This window comes from Podarcis raffonei, chromosome 1 (genome assembly GCF_027172205.1).
Source record: "Podarcis raffonei isolate rPodRaf1 chromosome 1, rPodRaf1.pri, whole genome shotgun sequence".
NCBI classification, from domain to species: domain Eukaryota; kingdom Metazoa; phylum Chordata; class Lepidosauria; order Squamata; family Lacertidae; genus Podarcis; species Podarcis raffonei.
In genome coordinates this window covers 80,609,598-80,636,997 of record NC_070602.1, presented here as the reverse complement: position 1 = coordinate 80,636,997, position 27,400 = coordinate 80,609,598, and the positions used below count along the sequence as shown (strand labels likewise).

The following is a 27,400-nucleotide window of genomic DNA, read 5'->3' as shown; positions in this document are numbered from 1 at the left end:
GATTTTTTAAAAACAAACTCTTATTCCCCCGCCACTGCCGCCTCCCACTCCCACCCCCCACATTGGAAACATTCACCATAATGTGAAGCCAGCAATTCAGAATGCACAGCCTCAGTTAAAAATGCATCCATCTCCAGCTGCCTGATGGGAGGTAGAAGAACCAGTAATACAGACTGAAGTCTGGACTGTAGAGATTAGATTTACACTGGACACGCTACAAGCTACTTTCCAAACTACCAAATTATGTTCCAAAAATAATTGACATCCATGATTCCTAAGCATTGAGTTTTAAGAAGTGCTGTTTCATAATGGGACCAAGAGAGAATTCTTAGCAACCTCACAAAATTACAGTCCCTGGAGTTCGGGGTAGGGGGAAACCACGGCAACTAGTCTGGTTTCAAATGTCCAGTACAGATGCATCCTTATTAGACACCTCTCTGAGGTAGTTAAACAAAATCTGTCCTGCCACCAGTTTCAGGAGTTGGTTGCAAACACCTTCAAAGCCTAAAACAAATCTAAAAGGACCAAACCACTTTCAGGGAGGCTGGCAAGTGGCATGCTTCAGCAAGGAAAATGAAATTCATGTTGAAATTTAAATTTCAAAATGCAAATTTACCTATCAATTTGGGGGGGGGGACATGTTTACATTTAGCTACCACAAAACGTCTGTTTTTGGTGTTTGCATAAATCTAGCTCCTGTGTACTGTAATCTGAATTTCAGAACTCCTTACACAATAGTAGATCTGGTATCAAAGCCAGAAATGGAAACTAGCCAACTTTCCTTTAAAATTATCATCCCTGAAGACTGACATTCTCGTATAAGTCCAAAAACAGCAACAGGATACCTGTGCTAGACCTGGTGTGAGAACATTTACTAAGCAAGGGATTCCTTCCCTTGCTGGCAGCAGGCCAGTACTGCAACACAGCAGAAGAGGTGAAATTAGAAAACGTCCTTGGTCCTACCATATATATATATTTGTCTTCTGAAGGGGCAGAAGGCTGTGCTGGAATCTTTATACTGATATTGCAAAAAAAAGGGGGGGAAGGAGGGTGATTATCCCATGTTGCTCCACAGCCAAGGAGACATTGGTTAGGTAAGAGCACAAACAGGCTTTGTCATCTCAACAGTAGCTAGGGCTGAATAACTACCCCTGCTAATTAGACCTGCTCTCAAGAAAAGAGAACGTAGATCCTGCCAATGGTAAGTAGCAGCAGGGCCACCTCACACCACTAGTGGCAACCTTTTTTTTTTTTGGTAGATCCTCTTCTACACCTATGAGGTTAAAAGTGGTTATGTTCCTCATGTTCAAAAACAGGCCTGGTCTTTCCTTCAAGCTAGGGAGCAGTGCCACGGAGGTTATTCTCACCACCAGGGGGCAATGCAAGGCTGCTCCCCCAAGTTTGCTGGTCCATGGGTGAACCTGTTGTGTGTGGGGGTCTGCCATCTTGAAGTTCCCGAGGAGAGTCTGGACTGCGGCTGGATGAAGGGGAAAGTGTTTCTGTTGGAGGTGACAGAGGAAGGCTGTGGGTATCTGAAGGCTGAAAGGAGGTGGTGGTGGACTCTGTGAGGTTAGCTACCGTTAGCGGAGTGGAGGCAGGAACTGCATTGGAGGGTGCAGGGGTCCCAGCAGTCCTTGTGATGAGGAAAAGGAGCCGAGGATGAGTCAACAGAGAGCCAAGAGAGCTTGGCCTGGTGGGAGAAGGCCTGAGGTTTCCTGGCCTATTTGCAAGTGGCAAAGGAGACCCTGATCTTATCTGAGGAGTCACAGATTGGCCTAGTTGAAAAGAAGGGGGTTTGGCACTTGGTGGCCAATTGAAACGCAGCTTGATGAGACCTCCTGGTCTGGTATGATGGAGATCAACATTCTCTGGTGCCGTTGGCCTCGTTGGCACGATCTCCCAAGCACTTGCATTACTTGCCGCAAGATGAACATCAGGACCAAGCGAAGCAGGTGTGGGAATGGGAGTGCAGAAGCTGCAGTTCCTCTCAGACATTGGGTCCATGGAACGCCTCTGGAAGGTTTGCAAGCCTGCCTTTGATTCTCCATCTTCCAAGTGAGAATTGGCTAGGCTCTTCTCCAGCAAAGCCACATCATCTGTTGTGAAACAACCACAGACTAGGCTGAGCACTGCTTGCTCTGAATCATTCCAGTAAACTCTCAGCTTTTGGCCTAGGTTACTGACCACAAATTCTGAACTACAAGGGCCATAGGTGCACATAAACACAAATGCACATTCTGCACCACACCATGAGATGCAAACACACACACACACACACACTATGGTGGCAAATTTCTGAGCTTTCTTGATTCTGAGAGAACCTGGGAACAACTAACACTCTGCTTCCTTTGGAAGCACATTGCAATAAACTTGACAGCTTTGAGACAATTTACATGATTAAAAATTTGGGGTTGGTGGGAATTAATTTAAGAGACAGCCAGGAATTAGGAGAATTAGCTCCTCGGCCTCCCTCACTTCCTCCACCAGAGGTGAACTAGGCTTTATTTCACCCGGGTCAAAGGCCCAGTTTGCCACCACCCCCACATGCATTCTTTCCAAAATGTGAAAGAATTTTCTCTGCTGTGAGATTTGACAATGCTGAATTTATATCACAACACAAAATCACATGGCAGACCCAATCCAGGTACAATGAGCACCCCTACCTGGAACTTCATTACCATGGCAGTCGGGGCAGCAATGTGTAGGGGGGCCAAAGGGCTCCGCACAGGTGCCTGGACAGGGCCTCTTCTCACAACTCACCTCTCCAAGCTGAGGGACACAAAGCAACAGAGGAGAGGTTGAACTGGTTCAGACAAAAACTGGAAATCATGGCTTCTTCCTGTTTATTTATTGAAAGGGGTTTTAACCCACTCAACGCCAAAACCTTCTCCCAGAGCAGCTTACAGATCACTATAAACAATAGAAACCCTGCCCACAGGCTTACAATCTAAAAAGACACACCACAAAAAAGTGGATTGGGATGAAGGAGGAGATGCACACACTCATGCACAACTTTTTTCTGATGACCAGCTGAGTTGGAAAAGCTCAAAGGGAGGAGTCAAAACTTGCTGGTCTCTCAGCTGCTCAAGCATCCTTTAGTTTCCCTCCTCTGCTGGAGGCTGATGTAACAGCTTCAGCCATGTGACAGTGGATGATGAATCAGGCATCTTAGCAATCAGCACATCAATGAGTTGCAGTGAGCCTTTGTTTGTGTGGTTCCCTCCCCTTTCACATATCAGAGGAAGGCTTTAAACTAACCACAGTTCCCTGTGACATCATAACTTGGATAACTGTTATGTTGATTAAACAATGGTTAGTGAAAATATGTTAGGATCAGCTTCTGGTTTAAACAAATCACAGTTCCAAGCTCAGGTGTCACAAGAAACTGTGGTTAGTTTAAAACGGTAAGTGGATGCTTCTGGCAAGGGAATGAGGAGGAGACAGGAAGGAAAGAATGTTCTAGATAAAGAACATTCATTTATTCTTGTTCTAGGTTGCTGTCTTGCTAAAGGCCATCTGATCTCCTTAATGGAGCCCAGCAGTTCAACACCCCCAAACTTTATTCCCAGGCCTGCTAATAATAATAGCACTAATAGAGAACAATGGGAAGAGCAAGAGAACAGTGTGGGAGTGGAAGTGTAACCCTTTTGAACTGCAAACCATCCCAGGCTCCCCCCTCCCCCAAGAGCTGCACAACTCACCTGACAAGTACAATGAATGCAGGGTTCACCTTCTGGTACAAAGACGTGTCCATTCACCACTTTCCTCCCTTTGTAATTGCAGTCTACAAAAGGAGAATAGCACAACAGATATAATTTTAGCCATAGAGACATTGCACCTAGTCTGATTAGAGAGACAAGAAACCAGACATATTAGAATGTTGGTATTCACACACATAAGTAGGACAGTTACTTCCTCTAGCACTAAACCGCGACTATCACAAAAATCTGGTATGTTCTAGCTACTTAATGCTGCACAGTTGCAATGTACAAGTTAACTTATATAAATGAATTCCCGTGCAATTTAGAAGGCAATGGGACAACAAACCATCAGCTACTGATCTGAATACTATAAAACCATTCTAATGACTGATATATCATTTTCAGTTTTGGTAGGGATTCTATATTGCACAACTAGCCCTCATTTAAAAAAAACAACAAACAATTTTAAAATTATTATCTGGAAAAGCCCTAAGATCATAATGCTTACCATGACAAACTGGACAGCACTCTCCTTCTGGGTGGAAAGGATATGTACAAAAGACAACACAGTCCACAGGAGAACATGCCACAGAGCCTAGCTGTAAGAAAACACACACACACACACACACACACACACAGAGAGAGAGAGAGAGAGAGAGAGAGAGAGAGAGAGAGAGAGAGATCCTGCATTAAATAGCAGAGAAATATAGAGAGCCTTGCCTTTCATTTCAAACCTCCCAGCCAATCTGTTTCAGGATACAGAGCATATTATATAACCCTTGGCACTTATTATTACTTGTTTATCTGGTCCTTTTACAGATCAATTCAACTTCTTGGCTGTGGCAGCCAGCGGCGTAGCTAGCTGCTCTGGTGCCTGGTGCGGCAATCATGTCCTGCAGCCGGGGGTGGGACGAGCCCATGGGGGCAGGGCGAGCTGCGTGGAGCCTCTCCACTGCCTCCCCCTCAGCTGTAGGGTGGCTGAGGGAGAGGCGGTGGGCAGATGCAAGCTCCACGCTGCCGTTTCAGGCAGCGCCAAGCCTGCAGGCACTCAAGCTGCCACGCCCAGGAGAGATGCGTGGCTCAGGCACGCTGCAGGCCCTGGGTAAGTGCTGGCCCCCATGGTGTGGCGCCCAGTGCCACCCACATTTCATTGCATTTGTTGACTGAACTAAAATGTTTCCTGAGCCCAATTTTTAAAATACTCATATTTTTGTCATTTTGTCACACCCCCCACAGTGATGACACCCGGGGCGCACCCACCGCACCCCCTTCCTCCGCCACTGGTGTTGGAGGCACTGCTGCATCCAGAGCCCTGTTGCTTGCCTGGGCAGCAGTTGGGTTGGGGGGGAGCAGAAAGATTCTGCTTTTGTTTTTTTAAAAACAAATTCGGTGAACATCTCAAATTATCTCAATAACACAATATCAGCTTTTCAAATTCATTTCAATAAAGACAGCATCTTTACTGCCAATGCATTAAAAAAATTAATAGCAACTTCAGTCATATAACATTCTATATCATAAACACATGACATCCTTCCAAATTAATAGTGCAGCCCTTTAAATGTCTCCTCAGAAGTAAGCCCTACTCAGTTCAACTGGGGTTTATATTCCCAGATAAGCAGGCATAGGATTGCAGCCTAGGGTTGCATACACACTATAACTTTCAAAGCACATTTGAAAAACGATTTCCTTCAGAGAATTCTGTTAAATTTCCCAGCAATTCATAACGAACGACAGCGCCCTTAATTCTTTGAGATAATGTGTTTCAATTACGCTTTAGAGGAATATAGTGTATACACAGCCTAATTTTCTGGGGAAGCTGCCTTATACAATCCCAGATAAGACTTTAGCCTTCTTTGGGCTTTACATTTACAGTTAAGTAAACCTGTGTGCAAAGGCAGTGCAGGTGAGAGCATTACCTCCACCTCTCCTGTTGCCATCTCACTTGCCTGCTGACTTGTGGAAGGCGACAGTCTGAAGCAGTGAGCCTTTTGCATCTGTGGAGGCCTCCCTTTGCATTTTAGAGTGCTGATGCCTTGAAGAGGGCTGCTGTTTGTTGCTGTATTTTTGCTTGCTCTGTAGCAGGCACGGGAACACTGTGGCCTTGTTACTGGACTGCAGCTCTCATCAGCCCCAGCCGGCATGGCCAGTGGTAAGGGGTGGTGGGAATTGTAGTCCAGTGACATGGGCAGGGTCACGGGTTTCCCAAGCTTGCTCTGTAGGACCTGTTACTAGGACAGAACACTCCTTATAGGCTGGGAGCGGAAAACAGAGAACTTACCAAACAAATGCAGCTTAGGCAGGGGTCCAAGACAGAGGGGAATGTCTCATTGTTGTAAAAGACCCTTCCTGCATAGGTGCAGCCTTCAGTCAAGAAAAAAGAAAAACACGCTTAGTTTGTCAACTTGGGTCACGTCAACAACCTGCTTTTATCTCATTCTTTTATCTTGTGAACTGCCCTGGGATCTTTTGACAAAGGGTGGTATATAAATCTAATAAATAAAATAAAAAATATAATAGGGCAATGTGGGTCATGACTCTTAACAAGCACTCTTTTTCAGCCAAGGCCCCATCTACACTATACATTTAAAACACCATTATTCAGCTTTTAACAGAAAGAATCCTGGGAGCTGTAGTTTGTTAAGAGGGTTGAGAGTTATTGGGATTGAACCACTTTGGAAAGTGTGGATCTGTGAAGGGAATAGGGTGGGGGGGAGGTGGGGGGGTGTCTCCTAATAACTCCCAGCACCCTTAACAAACTACATTTCCTAGGATTCTTGACAGAAAGCCATGCATTTTTAAAGTGGTGTGGTGATGCTTTAAATGCATGGTGTGGATGGGGCCTTACATATGCAAACAGCAACAAACAGCAGCAGTCTTCTTCAGACATTAGATTTATGGTTAGGTAAACACATGAGGGTCAGTGGGGACAAGAACACAATCTTTGCATTCCCATTCCCAGCCTAATCATGGAAGTCAATTCATGGAGCATAGCACGCTTGTGGGCTTCCCACAGGTATCCAGTTAGCCACTGTGAGAACAGGATGCTGGATTAGATGGGTCTTTGGCCTCATCCAGCAAAACTTGTCTTTTGTTCTTTCTTTGGTGACTTGCCATACATTTAATATCCCTGGGAAATTAGGGTTCCAAAACAAGCAAGGAGCCTTCAGATACAACCCCACCCCCTTGCTCCAGATTGTTGCCCTGCTGTTTTCAGTTCTTTCTCTATATGAAAACATTTGGGGTCAAATGAACATGCACTGTAAGAAGCATTATATATGACAAGATATTTGTCACAGACTGTACTTCTTGCATTTTGACCCCACTGTTTTGCAGTTGCTCTCTGTGCTGATGTGTATTCTGCAATTAGAATAAGCAACGTAATATAAGGAAAAGCAGGCAAGTTAGCAACAACAGCAAAAGTTGTTTTCTGGCTGTGGATTCTGGTGTTCTGATTTCCCTGAGAAGGGAACAGCTGTCTGAGAAGATGGAATTTACCTGCTGAACAATCTGGACAGCACTGCCCAGGGATCCGGATTGGGTGAGGACATGTCTCCAAACACTCTGTCCTCTTACAGCTCACTGAGCCATCTGCCTGCAACAGAAAAGAACTTCACAGAAACCCACAGCACAAACAGCTGGACTGTTGCAGGCAGATAGATCAATATCACCCCAGAAGAGACTTGAATTTCCTAGAGGTATCTGTCTTCGAAGCAGCACATATTTTCTGTCCCTGTGTCAGTTTTCATAAAAGGTTCCAGAATTGTTCAACTGCTTTACATTTGACACCTGAAAGCCCATGGTATGTAAGCAATAATTTTACAGTTTCATCCTACAAAGGTTGTTTATAATCCTAGAATTCAATGCCTGGAGTCCCATTAACACTCAATAGACTAACTGCTCTGACATCACTTTGGCTAATTATATGGTAATCACAGAAGCCAGGATAATACCTCTGCCTGCCTAGATCCACTCTGACATCACAGCAGGTCAGCAAGTAGCACTAGGGAAGATAGGGCAGGCAGAGAGATCACAGGTTGAGGCGATGGCAAGAAGGAAGGCACAGGATCACTGGTGAAGGTGAATTCATTTAAAACATTTCTCTGCCACTACTCCCCCGCTCCCAAAAAAGGGTCCACATGGCAGCTTATACAAGTCAGTGGGTTCAGTGACTTGTTGTCTAAGGATTGTGAACACACTTATTTAATAAATAAAAGGCACTTCTGGCCTCCTAAACAGTCAGGAGAGATCAAAGCCTAAATTTCATAATTTTTGTGACATACAACAAGAACACAGCTATACCCCTTAGGATCCCAGCATACACAGGCAAACAGAGACTGGGGTTAGAACTACAGTACATTGTTCCAAGTGTCAATTGGATTCTCCTAGTCCTGGCTCAGCTAAGGTGGGGGCGGCAGCAGCAGCAGCAGCAGGAGCAGCAAAGGGCTACCATGGTTTTTGCAATAGGAGATTGGGAAGTTGAAACTGAATGAAGTAGAGCAGGTTATCATTCACCTGGCAGATGCATAACTCACAGGGATCACCCGGTGACCAGATCTGTCCAATTGGAAATTCAACTCCGTTGTCATCCACAAAGCAACCTGGCCAAGAAAAGGGGAACAATGGAAGGAAGCAGCTGTGAGCACAGAGTGGGGACCTTGGCGAGAGGAAAACAAGGTGTGTGTGATGGTGGGAAAGTACAGCACAAAGATGCTTAGCTCACCAGAAGCCATGTACCATGGGCAAACCTATCTGATAACCCATTGCCTACAATTACATATATACATCCTCATGCCACAACAACACGCCCCAGCCATTGAGATCTCCTTACCTGTCATGGGTGCAGCCTTTCGGCAGGTGAAGCAGCACTGCCCTGGGGCCAACAGCCAATCATCTCGGGGACAGTCCAGCGTGGGACAAGGAGTGAAGGAGCACTCAACTTCACCTTGCTGAGGAAGGACGTGAGGGCGCATGTTACCCACAGTAATTACAAAGATAAAGATAGGAGGTTCACAAACTCTTCCTTACTGAAATTTGCAAAACAAGGGAATCGGGTCCTGCAACGCCAGGGCTTCACAAAGCCCACCACCATCTTCTACTATGCCCCTGCAGACCTTTCTTATAGAGGGCCCAAGGGCCATCAGCAAGAGTATCCTTGCCTAGTGTTACTAAGGTTTGCAACAAAGGCAGTTTAAAATGACTCTTGTTATACTGAAAGCTACTCCAAGCCTTGGCCTGTGCTAAGCAATGGGCAACATAAAACATGCAAAGATCTTCGAGAAAGCCTGTAGCTTGGTAGCAGAGCATCTCCCTTGCATGCAGAAGGCCCCAGGTTCAATTCCTGCTGTCTCCAGGTAGGGCTAGGAAAAGGTCCTCCCTGAAACCCCGGAGAGCCGCTGTCAGTCAGAGCAGGCAGTATAGAGCTGGGTGGACCAAGGTTCGGACTCAGTATCAGGCAGATTCCCATGTTCCCAACTGAATTGACATGTAAAGTCAGTGTAGCGGGGGGAACGTTTTGTGTTCTGTCTAACAGGTAAGGAGATTTTACAAGGAGTCCAGAGAATCACCAGTACTCCAGAGAACAACAAATACACCTAATGGTGAGTGACATGGCTAGCAAATCCTCTCAGATCAGGAGCATGGAGGGAGGCCTAGGCCAACACCTACCCTGCACACACAGGTGGTACAGTCATCACCATCCAGGCTGAACTCAGCCCCCTCTGGGTATGTCTGGCCGCGGAAATGGCACTCAGCTACAAAGGAAGGCAAGAGTATGTCAGCGATTCTCTGGCAGATCTACTGGAAAAGAGCGTTAGTAAGGTTTCTCTTCAGCTGCAGTGCCCCATTTATGGAATGCTCCCTCTCAGTGAGGCTCTCCTGGTGCCACATGAAATTACTTTTAGGAGCCAGGTAAAAAGGCCTTTCATTCGTTCATCTAGGACAGGCATAGGCAAACTCGGCCCTCCAGATGTTTTAGGACTACAACTCCCATCATCCCTGACCACTGGTCCTGTTAGCTAGGGATGATGGGAGTTGTAGTCCCAAAACATCTGGAGGGCCAAGTTTGCCTATGCCTGATCTAGGTCCTTTTTATATGCTCAACTTTTATGCTGGTGGTTTTGCTGTGTTAGCTGCTCTTCCACTTTGATGATGGTTGAGCACCAAGCTTAGATGTGTTGCTGCACTAATTATTATTTCTGCTGAGTTCCTGTGAACAGTCTTGGGAAGTTTTTAAAACAGAAAGGCAGCATAAAAGTGTTTCAGATAAGTAAGTCCTTTGCTGTCCCTCCTGGTCAGTAATCTTGAGGGGTAATTTTTTGCTTCCTCAGGACGTGTGGCATTGCACAGGGAGAACCACATAGTTGCAGGCTCCCCCATATCAAAGCTTCCTTGCACATAGAAAACTCAATGTCAGGGAGAAAGGCTCTTGCCTAATGCTCTCAAAGCTTGTCGCTTGCAGCTCTGTAAGAGGCAAGCTACAGTTTTCAGGATTCTCTGGGGAAAACCATGTGCTTTAAATGTGATTTTCATCTTTGTCAATATATTGTGGCAGGGGGCTTGTATTTTCCCTGTTCATAAACTTTGGTTCAATAGAAACTCAAACTTCCGGGTAAAATGATAAGATCATGAGAAAGCATTCCCCCACCCCACCCCCGCTAATTGCGAGCACTCTCATTAATTGGACTTGTGTTATCTTGCCTGTATCAGGGTTTCAGTAATTGGGGGAAATTCCACAGCTGTGAAGTCACATGTACACCCTGGATTCCCGGTTCTAGAAAACTACAGCCTTAAATGACTTCCAGTTGGCTGGGAAGATTCAGGATGGTTACTAAGCAAAAGAGTATAAAGTTACCCCTATGTCTTGTAAGTTTTGCCTCACCTTCCTGACTGACACCTATATTACATCTCTGCATAGGATCATGGATTCATTTTAGTAATGTATTAGACTAAGTTAGCTAGCTTTATTGTTTTTGTTTTGTGACTTCCCCAATGGGCCTTTATTTCTAACAGTATTTTCCTTTCCTATTTCTCCCACTTGGTAATGGGTTTCATGCAATACTGCTATTTTGGTTATTATTACTAAAACCTCTTAATTTCAGCGTGCCTTGGATCTTCACATTCCCTGCTGCGTAATTTGGCTTATTTTGCCTGAGGCCCCCAGAAGCAGAGAATGGTACTTCAACTCTTGCTCATCGGGACATCTTGGAATATAGCCTAAGATCTCCTGGCTCGGGTTGGGTGGTTGGTTTTACCCTTGGATTTTAGTAATGCCCAAACCCCCAGAAAATGCTGGTCTGGCTTTTGGGCAAGACTTTCTTGATAATCCCTGTGAGGGAGCATTCAGCGGTGCAACCCACTCCCTCAGCAGAGTGAAGCGCTGTTCCAAAGACAGCTTTACCCCAGAATAATAACATTTTCCTCAATATGTGTTCCAAGCGCCTTACACGTAGGGTGGCCTGCTTGTCTAGGCCAGGCCTTTGGAAGAGTTGATCTCACACCATTTCTACTACCCTTCGTTCGGCCTAGGAAACCACACCTTTCTCTGTGGAGAGGAGAGTGCCCAGGGTGCCCCTCAGGCCCTGACTGCTTTGTGAGTGAGCATCAAGTAGGATGTTGCAAGCCTACTACCTGGCTGGCAGGGACAGCAGTCGGTCTGAAGAGAACTGGGGCATGGAGTGGGTGCACATTCTGGAGAGATACAGGATACGTTGCCTCCCTGGAATCAAGAAGAGAGCCCTCAGCCAAGGTCACGGGTAAAATCAGTTGCAGATCACATGCCACACACAGGAAGCAGGTGGCTATTCCTCCCCTCAATGGCTCCCTCAGATAGCCCTACACAAAGCTTTCTGGGTCACTAGTTGTCTGCACAACTGAGACATTCTCATATGCCATAGCAAGGGCAAGGACCATTACGCGAAGCTCAACACATGAAGGGCGGGTTAGCAATGGCAGCAAGCAAAGTGATGAATATGCCCATTTCAAAGCAAGAAGGTGAGCTAACCTGAGGGACACGCACACACCTTCCCTGGCACCTGTGGACTCTCTGATACTCACCAGGCAGACGCAGATTGTGCAGTTCTCCTCAGAAAGAGAAAAGACATCCCCCTCAGCTCTGGCGGTCCCATAATAGAAACAGCCTGCAGGAGACAGGAATGTGAAATTTCTCCTCAGAGGGGAGATGAGCCTTCTGTGAGTCCCATCTCATCTTGCCACTCCAGATTAGGAAACACTAATTGGCTTACATATGTAGCCACTTTTAAAAGGATTTGGCCAAATGACACATAATCTCCAGTATTGCACAGATGAAAGTAAGGATAGGTTTGTACCCCTCTTTTATATTTTTGGGTATAAAAATCCCCATACCAAGGTCACATCCACACCATGCATTTAAAACACAAGGTTTCCTCCAGAAAAATCCAGGGAGCTGTAATTTACCCCTCACAGAGCTGCAATTTCTAGCACCCTTGTAGTTCCCAGGACTCTTCAGGGGATGTTTTAAATGTGTGGTGTGGTTTTAACTCAATGTCCTTATGTGTGTGCATTCACTTTCCACTCAGTCAGTTGACTCTGAAAATCGCTTTGAGCCCCTTTTGTGGGAAAAGCAACAAATAAGTAAGAATAGCTTCTAGAAAACCTGGGGAACGGGGTGAAAAATAAAATTTGGGCTAACGAAACTTTAACACGCCACTCCAAAGAGGCAAAATTCGGACAAATTAAGAGATACCTGTGGTTTAAACCAGTGACGGCTTCCAGAAAACAGGGACTGTCCTTGGTAAACTCAGAGGGTTGAGGCATACGGTGGAATATATAGTGGCAAAGTCCCCAGTTTAGGTGTAGGGAAGGCCCATGTGCCACAACCAGACCCATCAATGCAGTCTTAATCTTGAGGGCGCTTCTCTCACCTGTGCAGCTAGGACAGCACTCCCCCTCCATTGGAGGAACTGGGTGGGAGCAGGCAACCTCACACATCACTGCTCCACACAGCACTTGCCCACCCTACAAAAGGAAAAGACAGTCACTGTAAAGGCGGCTGCACATTTGGCACAGGGCTTGGGGGGCAGGGCGGGAGAAAACTAGGAACCCAGGACATACCACACACCTCACAGGAGCAGTTCAGGCACCCTGGCTCCACCCAGTGGCTGCCATTCTTATGAAAAGTCCCTCCACGCCAGCAGGCAGAAGGCAGGGCTGTGGAGGAAACCCCTGGAGCAGAAGGACTTGTGGGAAGGAACGTCGTCATCTCCTCCCGCAGCAGCGATGGCGGCAGTGGGCTCTCCATCCTGGAGGGCCTGGCGGTCTTTAGCAAGATGGGTGCGCCAAGGGAGGAACTGGGTGGAGGGAATGAAGGGGTGGGAGAAGCTGCAGGAGGGAGCACAGGGAGAGTGGGGAGGAGACGGGAAGGAGGCGGGGTCCTGAGTGCCATGTGGGGAGCGGGTGCTCGGGATGGAGCAGAGCCCCTGGGGGGCACGGCAGGAGCCACAGAATCCGGAGAAAGGCGCAGGAGAGTTGGCGGGTGCTGGAGAGACTGCAAGATGGGAGACGGGGCCAGGCTGGTCTTCGGAAAACCTGGGTTGCAGGGAAAAGAGGGAGAGAGAGAGAAAAGCCAGGTTCAAAAATCCCCAGAAGATGTACGTCAAAAATATAAGGCATTTTCCAGCACACTTAGGAGCTCCCCACCTGAGCCACTCATATATGTATAGCTACTGTGGCAAGTACACACGCACCCTCACATCATTTGGCCACAGAAAAACAGGTACTGTAATAGTAATAGGCAAAGAGAGTTGAAGTCCATTTGAGAGTGAAGCTTTTTAACCACAGAAGAGTCATAAGTTTTGAATGTCCATCTCGGCCCTCATGCTCCTGTCTCCTCCCTGACATACCTCACACATTTTCCTAAGCATTTCCCAAGCAGCTGAATGCATATCCCTCATGGTCTCTTTCTAGACAACCCGTTTATATCACAATAAGTGCACAATTGTTGTTCATGTGGTGCAAGGAATCATTTCTTTCTTCTAGGCAGCACTTTGGGTGTGCTTGTGGGCGGCTATTTTCTCAGCAGTCCAAGGGTAATATTTTCTTTCTGGAAATGAGCAACTCAGTCTCCACTCCACTGCCTGAGCAGTGAGGGCAATCCACATTGCAGCTGCTAGTGTCTATTGGACAGTGCCTGTAACATCACTCAACATAAACAACGCAACTCAACCCAGATGACGAAGGATGGAAAGATGGAAATGGTCTTTACCTTCACAAGACACTCTGTCCACACTGAGCCGGTAGCCTGGGCGACAGCTGCATATGAAACTCCCAAGCGTGTTGTGACAGGAGTGCTGGCAGGTTCGCTTCTCACTGAGTCGCCGGCATTCATTCACATCTGCACCAGATGCAGCACTTACTTCAGGGCTGGGTTGGGCTCAAGCTTGTGGCTCTACAAGCATTCCTGTTGCTTAGCCATACAAGGTCAGAAAAGGGATCGCACAGCAAGGGACCTGGTGCATTACCACACGGTCAAAGCTGGGCTCGGACCAGCCTTGAGGCCCCTTTGATGCAAAGTGTATTTGGCCAGAGGATTGCACACACAGAAACACACACAGGGACACACAGCCTCCCTCCTCAGCTGATGGTTACTGCTCCCTCACATCACTCCCATCAAATTATCAATGTGATGACCAGGGAGGGGGCAACTTAGAGTCTCTTTGGGGCACTGGGAGTGGATGGGCAGATATAAAATAAACTAACAAAATATTTTTTTAATCTGGAGGCAGCAGGAGGTTTTCTCTGGAAAAAGCCAGGCTGGGTTAGTGTATCTGGCAAAGTGAGGTAACCTACCTCTATAACACCGGAAGCAGCCTTATAGTTAATCAAACCATTCTTCCATCTAGTTCAGTATTGTCTAGACACCAATGGGTTGTGACTCTTCAGGGTTTCAGACAAGGATCTTTCTCATCTGGAGATGCTGGGTACTGAACTGGAATCTTCTGCATGCAAAGCCAGTGAGCTACAGCCCTTCCTCTGCAAGGTTATACAACAGAAGTAGGGACACCTACCCACACAGGAGTGCTGGTTGCCATGCAGGTAGAAGCCGGAATGACAGGAACATCGATAGCTGCCCATGCTGTTCTTGCAGTGGTGCTGACAGGGTGTTGCTAGGCACTCATCAGTATCTAGGAGCAAAATGGAGGATGCAAATGTCGATATCGTTTGCCCCACAAAAATAAACCGATCTTTGATATCTTCCCTAAAAACATTCCAGCTCCATCCCTCTCCCCTCCTATATTCCCAATCACACTCACCTTGACAGCTGTGTCTGTCAGCAGAGAGTTGCATTCCTGGGCCACATTCACATACAAAGCCACCTTCTGTGTTCACACAAAGTCCCTCACAGGAGGCACTCAGGCACTCATCAATGTCTACAGGGGGAAACATTCCCATGTGTCAATGAATGAAAAAGGCAGTTGCAATTCTGTGTGCAGCTTACTGTGGAAGAGCAATGACTGAGTAGCACTAAGAGCCCGCAGTCAGGAAGCTCCTTATCTCCCTAGGAGTAGGGGCTTCAGGCCCTGCTGGTTCCATGTAAGAAAGACACCTCTCTTCCAGCTCACCTGCACAGCGTACACCATTGGCTGTCTCAGTCATGGAAAACCCCAGCGGACACACCCGCGCCACCTCCTGACAACCTCCGTGATTGCAAGCAAGGTCACAGCCATACTCTCCACAGGCACCAGGAACGTCTGAAAAGACAGAGAGGAGAAATTTCATGCCGGGGAATGGGACTCCCTCACTGAAAGAGGGTTAGAAAGCAAGAAGGAACCCTGACCATTAGGTAGGGGAGTGGGAGATGCAGGTAGGCAATTTCAGTGTTACATTTAGATAACTGTAGACTCTGGACTTAAACACTTGTTGTGTGCACAACAGATGACAACCTCAAGGTGTCCCCCTGAACCATTCTGCTAAGTGTGGCCCTGGATATCTGCCCCAAAGTCTATCTGTGAATGAACATCCAACTGACTTCATTGCAGGGGTCTCCCTACTGATAGATAGCAGGGCTTGTTCTAAGGTGTAAGAGGGTCTTCTTGGCAGGCCACTTCTGATTTACGTCATAGTGTGCAGCAGCAGGCACTTCCCAAAATGACCTAGAGTGACACTATCTTGGAGGCATTGTGGGAAGTCAAAATGGCGGCCCCACACTGACTGGGAAGAGAGACCTAGCAGGCTGGTGTTGATGCAGCAGTAGGCCTTGCTGGGGCCCTGGGACCCTAGCAGCTGACCAAGGATGCTGGAGTTGGTGACTAGGAGCAAATTAACCAAAGGCCGCACTTTTGCAATGGAAGCAGAGATGAGCACAACCCCAGTTGCATGGGCTTTTGTTTCAGGAAGAGCAGAATGTGCAAGAAGAGCAGGCAAGAAAAAAGGCAGGTGCCATGGCAGGCTTAGGCTGCTGCACATCATAAAGCACATTCAATGCACTTTTCCCCACCCAAAGAATCCTGGGAACTAAGGTTTGTTAAGGCTGCTGAGAACTGTAGCTTTGTGATGGGTAAACTACCCTTCCCAGAATTTTTTGGGAGGAAACATGTGCTATGAAAACATGGTGTATAAGCAGCCTTAGAGAAGACACACATCAATCAGGAAGAACTTTATCGTCTCTTGCCAGAGAAAACAGGATGCCAACAGGAAATTTATGACTTTACCAAGCTACAACTCTTGCCAACTAATGAATAAGCTATATAATCACAGGCAAATAACAGGCAAAGGTGCCCTAAAAGAAGTGGAAGAGGGCAAGCAAGGGAGAACCAGGCAGGGCATCACTGAAGGTACAGTGAGAAGGGCACAAGCCAGATACTTAGAGGGGGATGCCTCTTACAGGGAAAGGGTCAGAGGCCCTTGCAGGGTTCAGAAAACCCACAATGGCTGTCCAGATTGCTGGAGGAGGATTGCTAGCCCCAGAAGCTCCAGCATCCAGTATGAGCAAGGAGGCAGCACCGTTGATAGGTTTGTTGTTATTGGGGGTGGGGGGTGGAATAAAGCACTGCTTGACCAATAAACCACTGCCTTCTACTACAGCATTCAAAAAACATAAGAACATCATAAACTGCATGGCCATTGTTGCAAAACCTACAATTACATAAACTGAAAATCATCCAGAATGTTACAACATGTTTTCAAAAGCCTTGTTCTGATTAAGTGTTGCTCTTAATATAGGTAATAATAACATGAACTGATTTCCCTTAAAAGCAACCAACTCTCAGATACATTTGAAGGATATTTCACTAAGCCTTCGCAGCAAAAGTCTTGCTTTATATGCCCAGAAAGGAGGGGAATTTTAGCAATTAGCTCGGTCCATTAAAATGTTTAAAGGCTGGATCTGGGCAAAGGAGAGGCAGAGCTTCTGCTGGTCTAGACCCATTGGGCTGAATAGAGCGAGGGCTGCTAGCCTTCTTTGGCCTGTGGGCTCATTTGCAATCCAGAGACACACACCGCAACCATAATCATGCACACATTCACTTTCCTTGCTTTCCCCCTCAAATCAGATTGAGGGGCAGTGATATTTTTGGAAGGTAAAGTTGGATAGGCAAGATTTTATTTTGATTTTTCCCAAGCCCAATTTGGGGGGGGGGGCACAGAATCCTTCCCTTCATCTCATAACCAAAGTCTAATTAATGCATGAAGGTGCATAGAGTCAGCTGTCCTGCCAGGTTTAGCTATGTCACTTCCCTTATCTTGGGGGGAAATAGGTAATCAAGCCTAATGTTCCCATCCAGTCCACCTGAGAAGCTCAACATGGGAAGAGGCGTGAGCTGCTTGCTCCAGCTCAGCCACACAGTTCTCATTAGCCACTCTTGAATTCCTATACCAATAGGGACTTTCACCACTTTATGTAACTATGCTAAGTTTTACTACCTGTGCAACTTTTTTCTGAATGCTTTATGGAAAAGCACATGAATCTGACCTTGGAAGAGTTTGAAAGTAAAACCGTGTTTAACTTACAAAACAGGTGTATATTAGGAGAAATCAGCATCAAAGTGCTGATGAACTTTCATTGGAACTTCTAATGAAGTTCCAATGTTGTTCTTATTTTTACTATGTATTTTGTGGGTTTTACATTGTAATTTTATGTCGTGAATCCCCCTGAGATCTGTGGATGAAGGGCAGTATATAAATTTAATAAATAATAAATAATAATAATAAAACTTCTTTTAAAAAAATTAATCGCAAGCTGATGTGGAAATAAGGAGAAATGAAGATGGGAAGAATGGGAAACAGAGAAACCAAAACTGACAGATTTGCACATTCCCAGCCAGCCCTCACAGGAGTCCACATAGCAAACTGAATAACTGGCATCACCCCACAAAGTTCTCCTTACCTTGGCATGTAATGCCCTGCCCTCCATCCCTGCAGGAACAGACATTGGGAGCAATGCAGAAGCCACTTCCACAGCCAAAGGAACAAAGTGCTGCGAGAAGGTCCAAGAAAGCACCAGTTAACAAAGACAAAAAATTAGGATCTTAATCCCACCACCACTCTACCCCACCACAGTGCAGTAGAAGAGAACCACTCTCATGCCAAGCAGGAAGGAGCCCAGTTAAGAGATCTAGCAATAGATCAGAGCAGAATTACAGGTAAGGAAAGGGATTTTTTGGAAGAACTTTAAAGATAAATGAATGAGTTAGATGGAGAGGAGGCACTAAGATGCTTCCAGGCCATGACTATTTTGGGGTGGAAAATGTGGGATAATGCTTGGAAGCAACATCGTCTAGGCTCCCTGCAAAGAAATAATAATTAATTCTCATTAAGCAGCCAGCACATTCTATTCTCCCTGCAAACAAATCAGGGTGAATGCTCCATAAACAATGTGAAAGCACCCTCATTTGATCATTAAAAAAAACAAACCACAATCTAATCAGCAGGTACTACAAATGTTTGCTGCCAAGAAATGGGATGTTAATGACACTCTCTGTATCTAGAAGAAATATCATTAATAAAATCCTGTGTATATTTATGCAAAAAGAATTCCCACTGTATGCAATGGTATGGAAGTGAGGACAGGATTGCAGCATTCACTGCCCTTTTTAAAAATAAAACATCACCTTCTTTTTATTCCATAGGCATTTCCACGCTACCACCATTTGCCAGTTTTAAACTAATGCAACTATCCTAGCTCCTTGCTTGCCACCTGTGGTTTTGCGAGCATACTGAAAATGCTCGGTGATCCCAGCCCGTTCAGGAGTTGCCCAGTCTAGCTGCCTGTATTCATTGTTGCATGAAAATCCCAGCTGCCATTCGGGTGACTTCTAGCAAACACCACTCCATCCCCTCACCCTGCCACAAAAAAATGATCTATTTTACTTCCATGCTGTCTTGCATGGGCATTGTGACATCAGCCTTGCTGCCTGCTCTGCAGGAGGTAAGAGAAGCCCCCAACCCCCTCCTTTTAGGGCTGGACTTGGCAGCCCTTGCCAACAGTGACATCTAACAAAAACGGTTAGAAATGAATGAGAGCAGCTGGTAGTAACCCACTAAGGACCCAGCAGCTGGACCTTACGTGTCGTCATGCGAGCAAATAAGCAGCCAAGGCAGGGAGCACCACTGCTATGAGCAAATGCAGCAGGACGCCGCATTGGCACAGCACTAGGGGCCAGCGCTGCTAGACTAGGGAAATCAACCTTTGCAAGATGGGGTGCTGCAACAGCATGTACACTAGAAATGTCTACTGTGTAGAGGTGCGCGGCACTGTGCATGATGCTACGTGACCCACTTGCGCACCACCCTGAAAGCTTTTTGACCGTTGCAGCACATCTATAGGACAGACTTAATATTGGTTTTATACAACACCTTAACAGTGGTGGGCTCCCCTAAACAATCCTAGGAAGGCTATAACTTGGGTATAAGAGCATCTGCTTGGCCTGCAGAATGCCCCCGTTTCAATTCTTGGCATCTCCAGCCAGGTAGGGCTGGAGAAACTCCTGTCTGAAATCTTGGTGGGCCATCGCCTGCTAGTGTAGGTAGACCATTAGTCTGATTTGGTATCAGGAGGCTTCCTATGTTCCTAGTTTGCTGAAGTGCTGGAAATTATCCCCCTTATCCCCCTACATCCCACCTCAGCTCACAAAACTGCATGAGCAAATGGACTGCTGAAAGTATCTGATACTAAACTGACAACCTAAGAAGAGCCCTGCTGGTTCAGGGCCCATCTAGGCAGACATGCTGTCCTCACAGTGGTCAACCAAGGTATTTGTGGGAAGCCCACAAAGAGAACCTGAGTGCAATAGTTCTCTCTCCACTTGTGATTCCCAGCAACTGGTACTCGGAAGCGTACTGCCTCCAAAAGAGCATAGCCATGCTTCCAGAACATAGCCACCGAGGCTAGTAAGTCTTATCCTCCATGCATTTGTCTAATTCCTTTCTAAACACCACCAAGGGCACACTCCTATTCGTGCCACAATTTCTACGCAAGGAGTCAAAAGTATTCTTTTTTTTGTCCGGCCACTTTCCTCGGACCCCCCCCCCCGCTGTTTACCGCTGCATTGGAACAAATGTCAATCAGATTTCCCATGGATTCAGCTGTAAACAGTAGGTTTTTCCAGGGAAACAGCGGGATGGGGGGGGCACTTTCAGACCTGTGCCTAGAAATTGTGGCACAAACAGGAGTATGGATGAGCCCTAATTTGGTGGCCATCATCACATTTGGTGGGAGCAAATTCCATTGTTTAATTGTACACTGTGTGAAGAAGCAATTTGCTTTGTCTTGCCTTGAATCTTCCAATATTCAGATTCTTCAGTTCACTAATGAGATTTAGCAACAATACAGAGCTGATGTCTTCCAAAGAACTCCAGGTACTTACGCATGGTGCACTGTCCGCTGCCTGGAGATGGTATCCACCCAGGGCAGCATCCGCTTCCAAAACCAGAGAGGCAAACATGTGGTCCGATGCGACGTCTAGGAATAGGAAAGAGACGGACTGAGACATTTCCAGGAGTGAAAAGTAACTCTCTAAGCTGCACTGTTTTGAGGACTGAGACACATGCCTCCTGCTTATGGAGGGCTAAGATTAGCAGTATGCTCAGGCTGCCAGTGGTCACATCCCAGAATCCTGGGAACTGTAGTTTTACCCCTCACAGAGCTACAGTTCCCAGGACCCTTAGCAACAAAGGTAGTTGTTTTTTTGAGGGAAGCAATGTGCTTTAAATATGTGGTGATCAAAGGATTCCAGGCACTGTTGTGTTGTAGTTTACCCCTCACAGAGTTACAATACCCAGCAATGCTTAACAAACCACAGTGTCCAGAATAAGTACATGGGAAGAAAAGGAGTAGATGGAACAGTGGCACATAGGTCTCAGCCGCACTTCCTTTTGCGCAGGTCCACACTTTAAAGCTCTGTTTCTGAGCGGTTTTCTTTTGTCTGTGGAAGAACCAAATTGCCATTTGCTTAGATTCAGTTCTAAAATGTGGGCTTTCCCAGGGAAAGTACCTGGACAAAAACACGAACATCACTCAGACTTGTACCTAGACACAAAAGGAAGCCTGAATGAACCCATAGAGAGAAAGCTGTGCCCAGGATATGTGGAAACACAGGTACAGAAACCACTCTGAACGTAATGATAAACATATACACTATACAGTGGTAGCACATTCAAAGCACATCCTCCCCTCTCGAAGAATTCTGGGCACTGTAGTTTGGGGGGGTGCTGGACATAGTAACTCTGTGGAGGGTAAATTACAGTGCCCAGAATTCTATGAGGGAAAGAATGTGCTTCAAATGTGCTTTAAAGGAACAGTGTGTATACAGCCTTCTGGGCTAAGACACACAATCACTCTGCACATGGTTAGGTACTTTCCACCCCCAGCACCTTTCTCTCATCTGTACTGATGCAGGTTGTCTCTCTAAATTGTTCCCCACAAGTACACATTCCAGTTTTGCCTGCCACTCCGGGTTTCCCAGGCATGCAAAGCTGCAACTGCTGAGAGGTGGTCAGTCAGTGATGGTGCACAGAATATATACCAGCCCACATTTGAAAGAAAAAGAAAAGACAAACTAGGACTTTGGGCACACCGTTGCCCTATCCATGCAGTCCCTCAGTCAGTCAGTCAGTCGACCTTTCATCCCAACTTCTTTGGTTGTGCAAGCTGAACTTTGTTCAGAAGTAAATTCGTGGAATTATGCTTCTATTCAGGCACATCATGAATTTTATAGATGATGGGGGGGAAAGTATGAAGGGGGCAGATCAACTGCACTGCAGCCTTCAGAAGAGAACAAAAATAGGTAAGAAAGAGGTGATGGGCACCTCGAGGGAAGCAAAATACTCCTTCAGGCAGGAATCGCTGTCTCTCTACACATGATACAAACAAACAACCCCCTCTTGGGCCCAGATCAGGGGGGGTCTCCAGGTCCCGCAGCCAAGCTCCAGGAGGTAGCTGTGTGTATTTTGGTGTGCGTATGTGTGTGTGTGTGTGTGTGTGTGGAGGTCTGGGACTTGGCTGCCCCTGTACAGAGATGGGTATGGGGGGTGGGTACCTCTCCACGGCGAAGTTGGCAAGTTTCCTCCTTCCTGTGTAGACTCTCCCCTGGGCCCCTTGAAGGAACACAGAGACACAGGCAGCCTGGAAGAGCAGCTCGGCGAACATGACAGGCGTCTCTCTCCCAGTTCCTCAGAGATGCTCCCTTCAAGAGAGCTCTTTCCTTTTCCCCCCACAGGCCCCTCTCTACTACAGCATGGCAACTGCCTGGACTCTCCTCCCCAACCAAGGATGAGGCTGGGGGCTCCTTCTGGGCAGAGGGAGGGGAGCTGGGATCAATGATCTCAGGCTGGGGGCAGCATTGGGAGCAGACTCCTCCTCCCCACAGCCAGGCTCAGATTGCTCAGCTCCCCCCCCACACCCCATGTGTAGAGACTGGAAAAAAACTCTGTGTGCTCTGTGTGTGTGTGTGTGTGTGTATGCGTGCCTTCCCCCTCCTCTCAGGGGCAGGGGCACCTCGAGAGGAGATGAGGAGGGAGGATCCAGCATTCCTAAAACAGCAGCTCTGTTGTTTGACTGGGAAGAGGCTTACCCCCCCCCTCACCACCACCATCACCCCCCTTGTAGGAGTCTCCTTTTCCACATCTGGCAAGGCTCAAGAATCGCCCACCCCTCCCCTCTCTCTCTGGGCTGCTTTCCCAACTGCACCAAAGAGGAGCTGAAGGAGATAAAGTGTTCCAAGCCAGATCCAAAGGCGGGCTGGGGATTTGGGGAGGGGGCAAGACAACGCCAGGCATGTGTGTCAAATGGTGAATGTCGGAGAGGTGCCACTTGTGATAAATTGGGGGGGGGGAGGGAGCTGTCCCAGAAAGGAGGCACTGCAAAGCAAAATAATAATACAGGGCAAAAGGCCTTAGGTTCCCGTCACTTTGCATTTTCACTTGCGTCCTAAAACAAAACAGGTGTCTCAGAATTCGACCAAAATATTACTATTTGCTATGTGCCCCCCCCCCAACTTTGAGATTAGCTAGCAACACAAGTACATACCTGTGGATGCACACACACTTACACAACCCCCGCTTATCTTCTCATCTAGGCTAAGTGGCGAAACTATCATTCACAATTTTGGAGTAGAGCTGATCAAAGCTGTTAAGATGGGCCCCATCGCAGATGATACATCTCAAAGCTATTATTGTGCTAACAGTAGCGGGCTTCCCTCAGCAGAGAGAACTGTCCAAAATTAGGCAGATTCGCACCAAGTGGTGGAAGTAAACAAGGGTGGGACTTGGGTCAACCCACATTCCAAATGCATGGAGCAGCAATCACTTAGCGTGGCAGGAGGCCTGGTCACAATATGGGTGTCTTTCATGGTGTTGACTCAGTAATTGCACAGCTGCCGCACAGAATCCAGACTTGTTGAACTATCACATTTCCCCAAGCATTCTAATAACATCGTAGGGCAAGCATGATTTTCCTCCCTGCTGGCAGCTCACCTGTGATTTGCAAATGCCACGTGTTGCGTGATTGAACAAGTGTCCCTGGTAACACCGTGGCACTGCGGGTAATGAGCAACTCCATTTCCATCCATCATGGCCATGCAATTTTGTGGATTTGCAAACTCTCTATTTTTTTTTGTTTCCTACATAGGCTGTGTACACATTACTGACTTAAAACACAGCAAGGTCCTTTTCTTTTCCACAAGTTGGATTGAAGTTGGTTTGCGGTGGGTGGGATAGGGACACACGAAAATGTAATTACGTAGAAAAGAAAGGAGAAAGAGCAGATTGTGGCTAATGTCTTTTGTACACTATTTCCCAAATCAATGGTGAGAGCACACTGGATGCAGAGTAAATGGGAATGTGTGCATAGCCATTATTAGTGTCCGAGTGCTCTTGTGCCATAGAACTTGCACAATCCTTTTATTTTTCAAACAGTGGCAACGAGTAGTAAAGTTGCTTGTCCCTTCCTCCAGCAATGCCCCATTAAGGGAAGGCTTTGCTTTAAAGCAGTCTTCACCAATCTGATGCCCTACAGCTGGTCTAGGAAATAGGACAGGCCCATAGCTCAGGGGTAGAGCATCTGCTTTGCCCAGGTTCAATCCCAGCATCTCCAGGTAAGGCTCTCTGAAACCCAAGAGATATGCCGTCAGTCCAAGTGGACAATACTAAGCTAGATGGAGCAATGATCTGACTCCGAATAAAGAAGCTTCCTATGACTGCCAAAAAGGACTGAATCCTTGAAGTGGCGAGTGATTGCCTCCTTGTTTTTCTGAATCACACTTGCCCTTTAGACAGAGAAACAGCGTCCCTTCCTTTATACTTTGACCACACTGATCATCGTGGATCCTGCCAAGTCACATTGTTCCTCCCAAAGGGAAACAAAGAGGGGGAAATCTCCTCTTCAGAAAGCTGCCACTGCTGCTTTCCAGTTGGGCTACATTTTGACTGAAAAGCAGCCCAGGCTGCACAGCTGTGTGATTATTTCTCCCCTCGCACCCCAACCTCAAGCACTTTTTGTACCTGGAGAGGCAGGTAACTTGGTTTCAAGAAGGGAATGAACAATGATAGCAAGAAAACACACAAAGATCCCTGCTGGTTGAAGCCAAGGGTCCGCCTAGTCTCTTTCCAGCTGTGTCCTGCCAGATGCTTCCATGAAGCCTTCAAAGCAAGGCATGAAAGCAACAGCCCCTGCCACCCAGTTTTGTCCGAAGTGGCAGCTAGTATTCAGAGGTATACCACCTCTTAATATGGAGGCTCCATTTAGCTGTTATTGGATGCCACCTACAAGCCAAAATCTATTGCTAGATTTGGTCGTTAGGTAGGAGCAATACTCTGCAACTCCATACATAGAAAAAGGACATGTAAGGATCTTGCTGATGGGGAGCTAATCTATATATTCAATGGCAGGAGGGATGGGGAGAGAGACCCTCTCCTGCTGCTATATTACTTCAGAATGCAGGTATGGGACCATGTGTATGACTGCTTCCCTACATTAAAGCAAACAGCCATCTTAATGTGTGTTGACTTGGGGGCAATTCTCCTCTAATATAAGAGTGTTTTTAGGCATTGGCCTGGTGGTGGTATCATGGCCCCATTTTGCCAGGAGCAGTTCCCGCCCAACCATTTCAAAAGTAAATTTCAGAAGCACGAAAAATGAAGGAAAGCACTGTAAGGGGAATCAGGAGGTATGCCTAGCTGTCTTGCTAATCTGAGAACACCCATGAACTTACTCACTTGTGAGCATGTTTGTGCACGTGAACAGAGATTTCGCAAACAGAAAGTAGCCATCCTGGTTAAAGCTATGAGACGCTGTTAGTTTATTCCAGGCCAAACCAAGAGAACTGTTGGGAATAGACCGTAATAGTCTTAACAACACTGAAGTTTCAGATCTCTTAATCATTCCTTCTGGGAGTGCAGCCAGGCTCTTTGTGAACGCTCTTACTATAAAACAAATTGGCCATTCGCTACGCAGGAAGGTTTACAGCTCTGTTGTAAGGTTACATGGCTAGTATCTCTTATACAAGAAATGTTTCCAAACACCCTGCGCCAAGGGAAAACCTTTTGAAGGATACGCTGTTTTACGGGAAGCTTGCAACCTTTGGCACCAGCAGAATTAGCACCTCATCTTAGTAACAGAATTGTACTGTGAAACATAAATAATGACACTAAATGTCTGCCAGACTGTCAGCAATAGTGTCTTGGCATCTCTTTAGAAGGGATGGGAAACCAGAGGCCAAAATCATCAAGTGCAGAAGAATTTGTACAGGGCATGGCTTCCTGCTATTGCAGGTGATGGGAACTATTCCATTTATAGGCTGTGAGATGTTTAAGAAACATGCTGCCCTCAGCTGGGCATTACAGGGAAGTGTACATCATTTCACCACCTGCAAATGTGAGACAACACACCCCTCCTCCAGTATACAGTACCTTAAGACAAGTGCACAGAATCCTTTGGTAGAGCTGCAAACCCACTAGACAGCAGGGTACCCCCTGCTCTGTGCTTAGCTTTGTGTGTAGGGGAGAGATAATGGAGGTGACTTTGGTGTTCAAGAGTGGCAGACAACAGAGCTGAAGCTGAGCAAGGCAGAGACCTGATAGCTAAGCAGATGGTAAAGACATTTGCCCCTGTGCATTTGCCTCTTCCCATGGTCATTTATATTTTAATTATTTGTATATTAATTACAGTATTCCGTTTTCTGAAGATCGACTGCAGATGTCGACACCCCGCCCCCAACCCACAAACAAACAAACCCTAACTCCTATTCCTTTTAGCAGTTGCCAAAGTGGAGAGAGCTCTCCTCTCATGTCTGAGAACTGGTGAAACAAAGTCTGGAATTTGGTGTTGCAGGAAAAATAAATGCAGAATTGTCGTTTATGGAGGCTTGATAAAATAAATTTGCCAGCACCAGGTGGCCCTCCAGACACCCAACTGCAGTTTAGACCTTATCAAATTCATAGGTGCTAATTCATTGAAAGCAGTTTTCTTGCTATATGGGGATAAAAATGTTACATTCAATTTACGTATACTAGAAACTTCTGTAATTTCCTCAGCTTAACCTTAATGTTAAACACTGTGTTTGGCAGCCATTTTTGTGTTGTATTTTGTTTTGTCTTAATACTGCCCTTAATACTACGAATCACAACAATTCATAGAAATTTTATCTAGCTCATTTTACCAGATTCTTTTTTGCAGCCAGTGCATAGAGGGCCACACTGTGTTGTAAAACTATTACTGTCACTCAAAAGAAACCAAACGTTTTCTGCCAGAGTATTCCTGCTTGCTTGTGTGAATAAAGGTTTCAGAAAGCAGCATCTTGGGTCTCTACATAATGGCAGGCTAACAGATAATGAATGATGTCTTCCACCTGAGGTTGACTGCAAACACGAAGTCTGTCTGCATATGAGACCTTGTTGTATCAGCCATCCAAGACTGCAGTGGGCATTACTTGGAAACACAGCTAAATAAAGGGATTTCTTAAGGAAATTGGCAAGAGTTTGGTCAGGTAACTACCTCCACAGTGGTACCTCCGGTTACCTATGCTTCAGGTTACAGACTCCGCTAACCCAGAAATAGTGCTTCAGGTTAAGAACTTTGCTTCAGGATGAGAACAGAAATCGTGCTCCGGCGGCATGGCGGCAGCAGGAGGCCCCATTAGCTAAAGTGGTGCTTCAGGTTAAGAACAGTTTCAGGTTAAGAACGGACCACTGGAACGAATTAAGTACTTAAGCCGAGTACCACTGTATAT

General features: G+C 46.5%; 1 protein-coding gene across 4 annotated transcripts; it reads right to left on the bottom strand.

Annotated features, from left to right (window-relative positions):
* Nucleotides 1-1,048: 1,048 nt before the first annotated feature.
* VWCE (von Willebrand factor C and EGF domains) lies at nucleotides 1,049-22,563 on the bottom strand. 4 transcript variants are annotated; one of them, XM_053397201.1, is made up of 20 exons: nucleotides 22,214-22,563; nucleotides 20,543-20,637; nucleotides 18,064-18,153; nucleotides 15,302-15,430; nucleotides 14,993-15,109; nucleotides 14,747-14,863; nucleotides 13,945-14,073; nucleotides 12,802-13,268; nucleotides 12,605-12,698; nucleotides 11,757-11,839; nucleotides 11,328-11,418; nucleotides 9,369-9,454; nucleotides 8,533-8,650; nucleotides 8,217-8,302; nucleotides 7,200-7,296; nucleotides 5,983-6,065; nucleotides 4,210-4,300; nucleotides 3,702-3,784; nucleotides 2,664-2,769; nucleotides 1,049-2,096 (listed from the first exon to the last, which is right to left on the bottom strand). In XM_053397201.1, the coding sequence occupies exons 1-20, from the start codon at nucleotides 22,321-22,323 to the stop codon at nucleotides 1,336-1,338; spliced, it is 3,033 nt and encodes a 1,010-aa protein (XP_053253176.1). In that variant the 5' UTR covers nucleotides 22,324-22,563; the 3' UTR covers nucleotides 1,049-1,335. The 4 variants fall into 4 exon arrangements, with proteins under 4 accessions (XP_053253176.1, XP_053253187.1, XP_053253206.1 ...); XM_053397212.1 differs by having other exon boundaries at nucleotides 11,331-11,418; nucleotides 22,214-22,562; XM_053397231.1 differs by lacking the exon at nucleotides 22,214-22,563 and adding an exon at nucleotides 21,752-21,937.
* Nucleotides 22,564-27,400: the final 4,837 nt, after the last annotated feature.

Coding starts and splice junctions, on each gene's coding strand:
- VWCE (XM_053397201.1), bottom strand. CDS start 22,323: ATGTTCGCCGAGCTGCTCTTCCAGGCTGCCTGTGTCTCTGTGTTCCTT. Junction 4,301..5,982: donor GCCTAAGCTGCATTTGTTTG/GTAAGTTCTCTG, acceptor GTTTTCTTACAG/CTAGGCTCTGTGGCATGTTC. Junction 3,785..4,209: donor GTGCTGTCCAGTTTGTCATG/GTAAGCATTATG, acceptor CTCCTTTTGTAG/ACTGCAATTACAAAGGGAGG.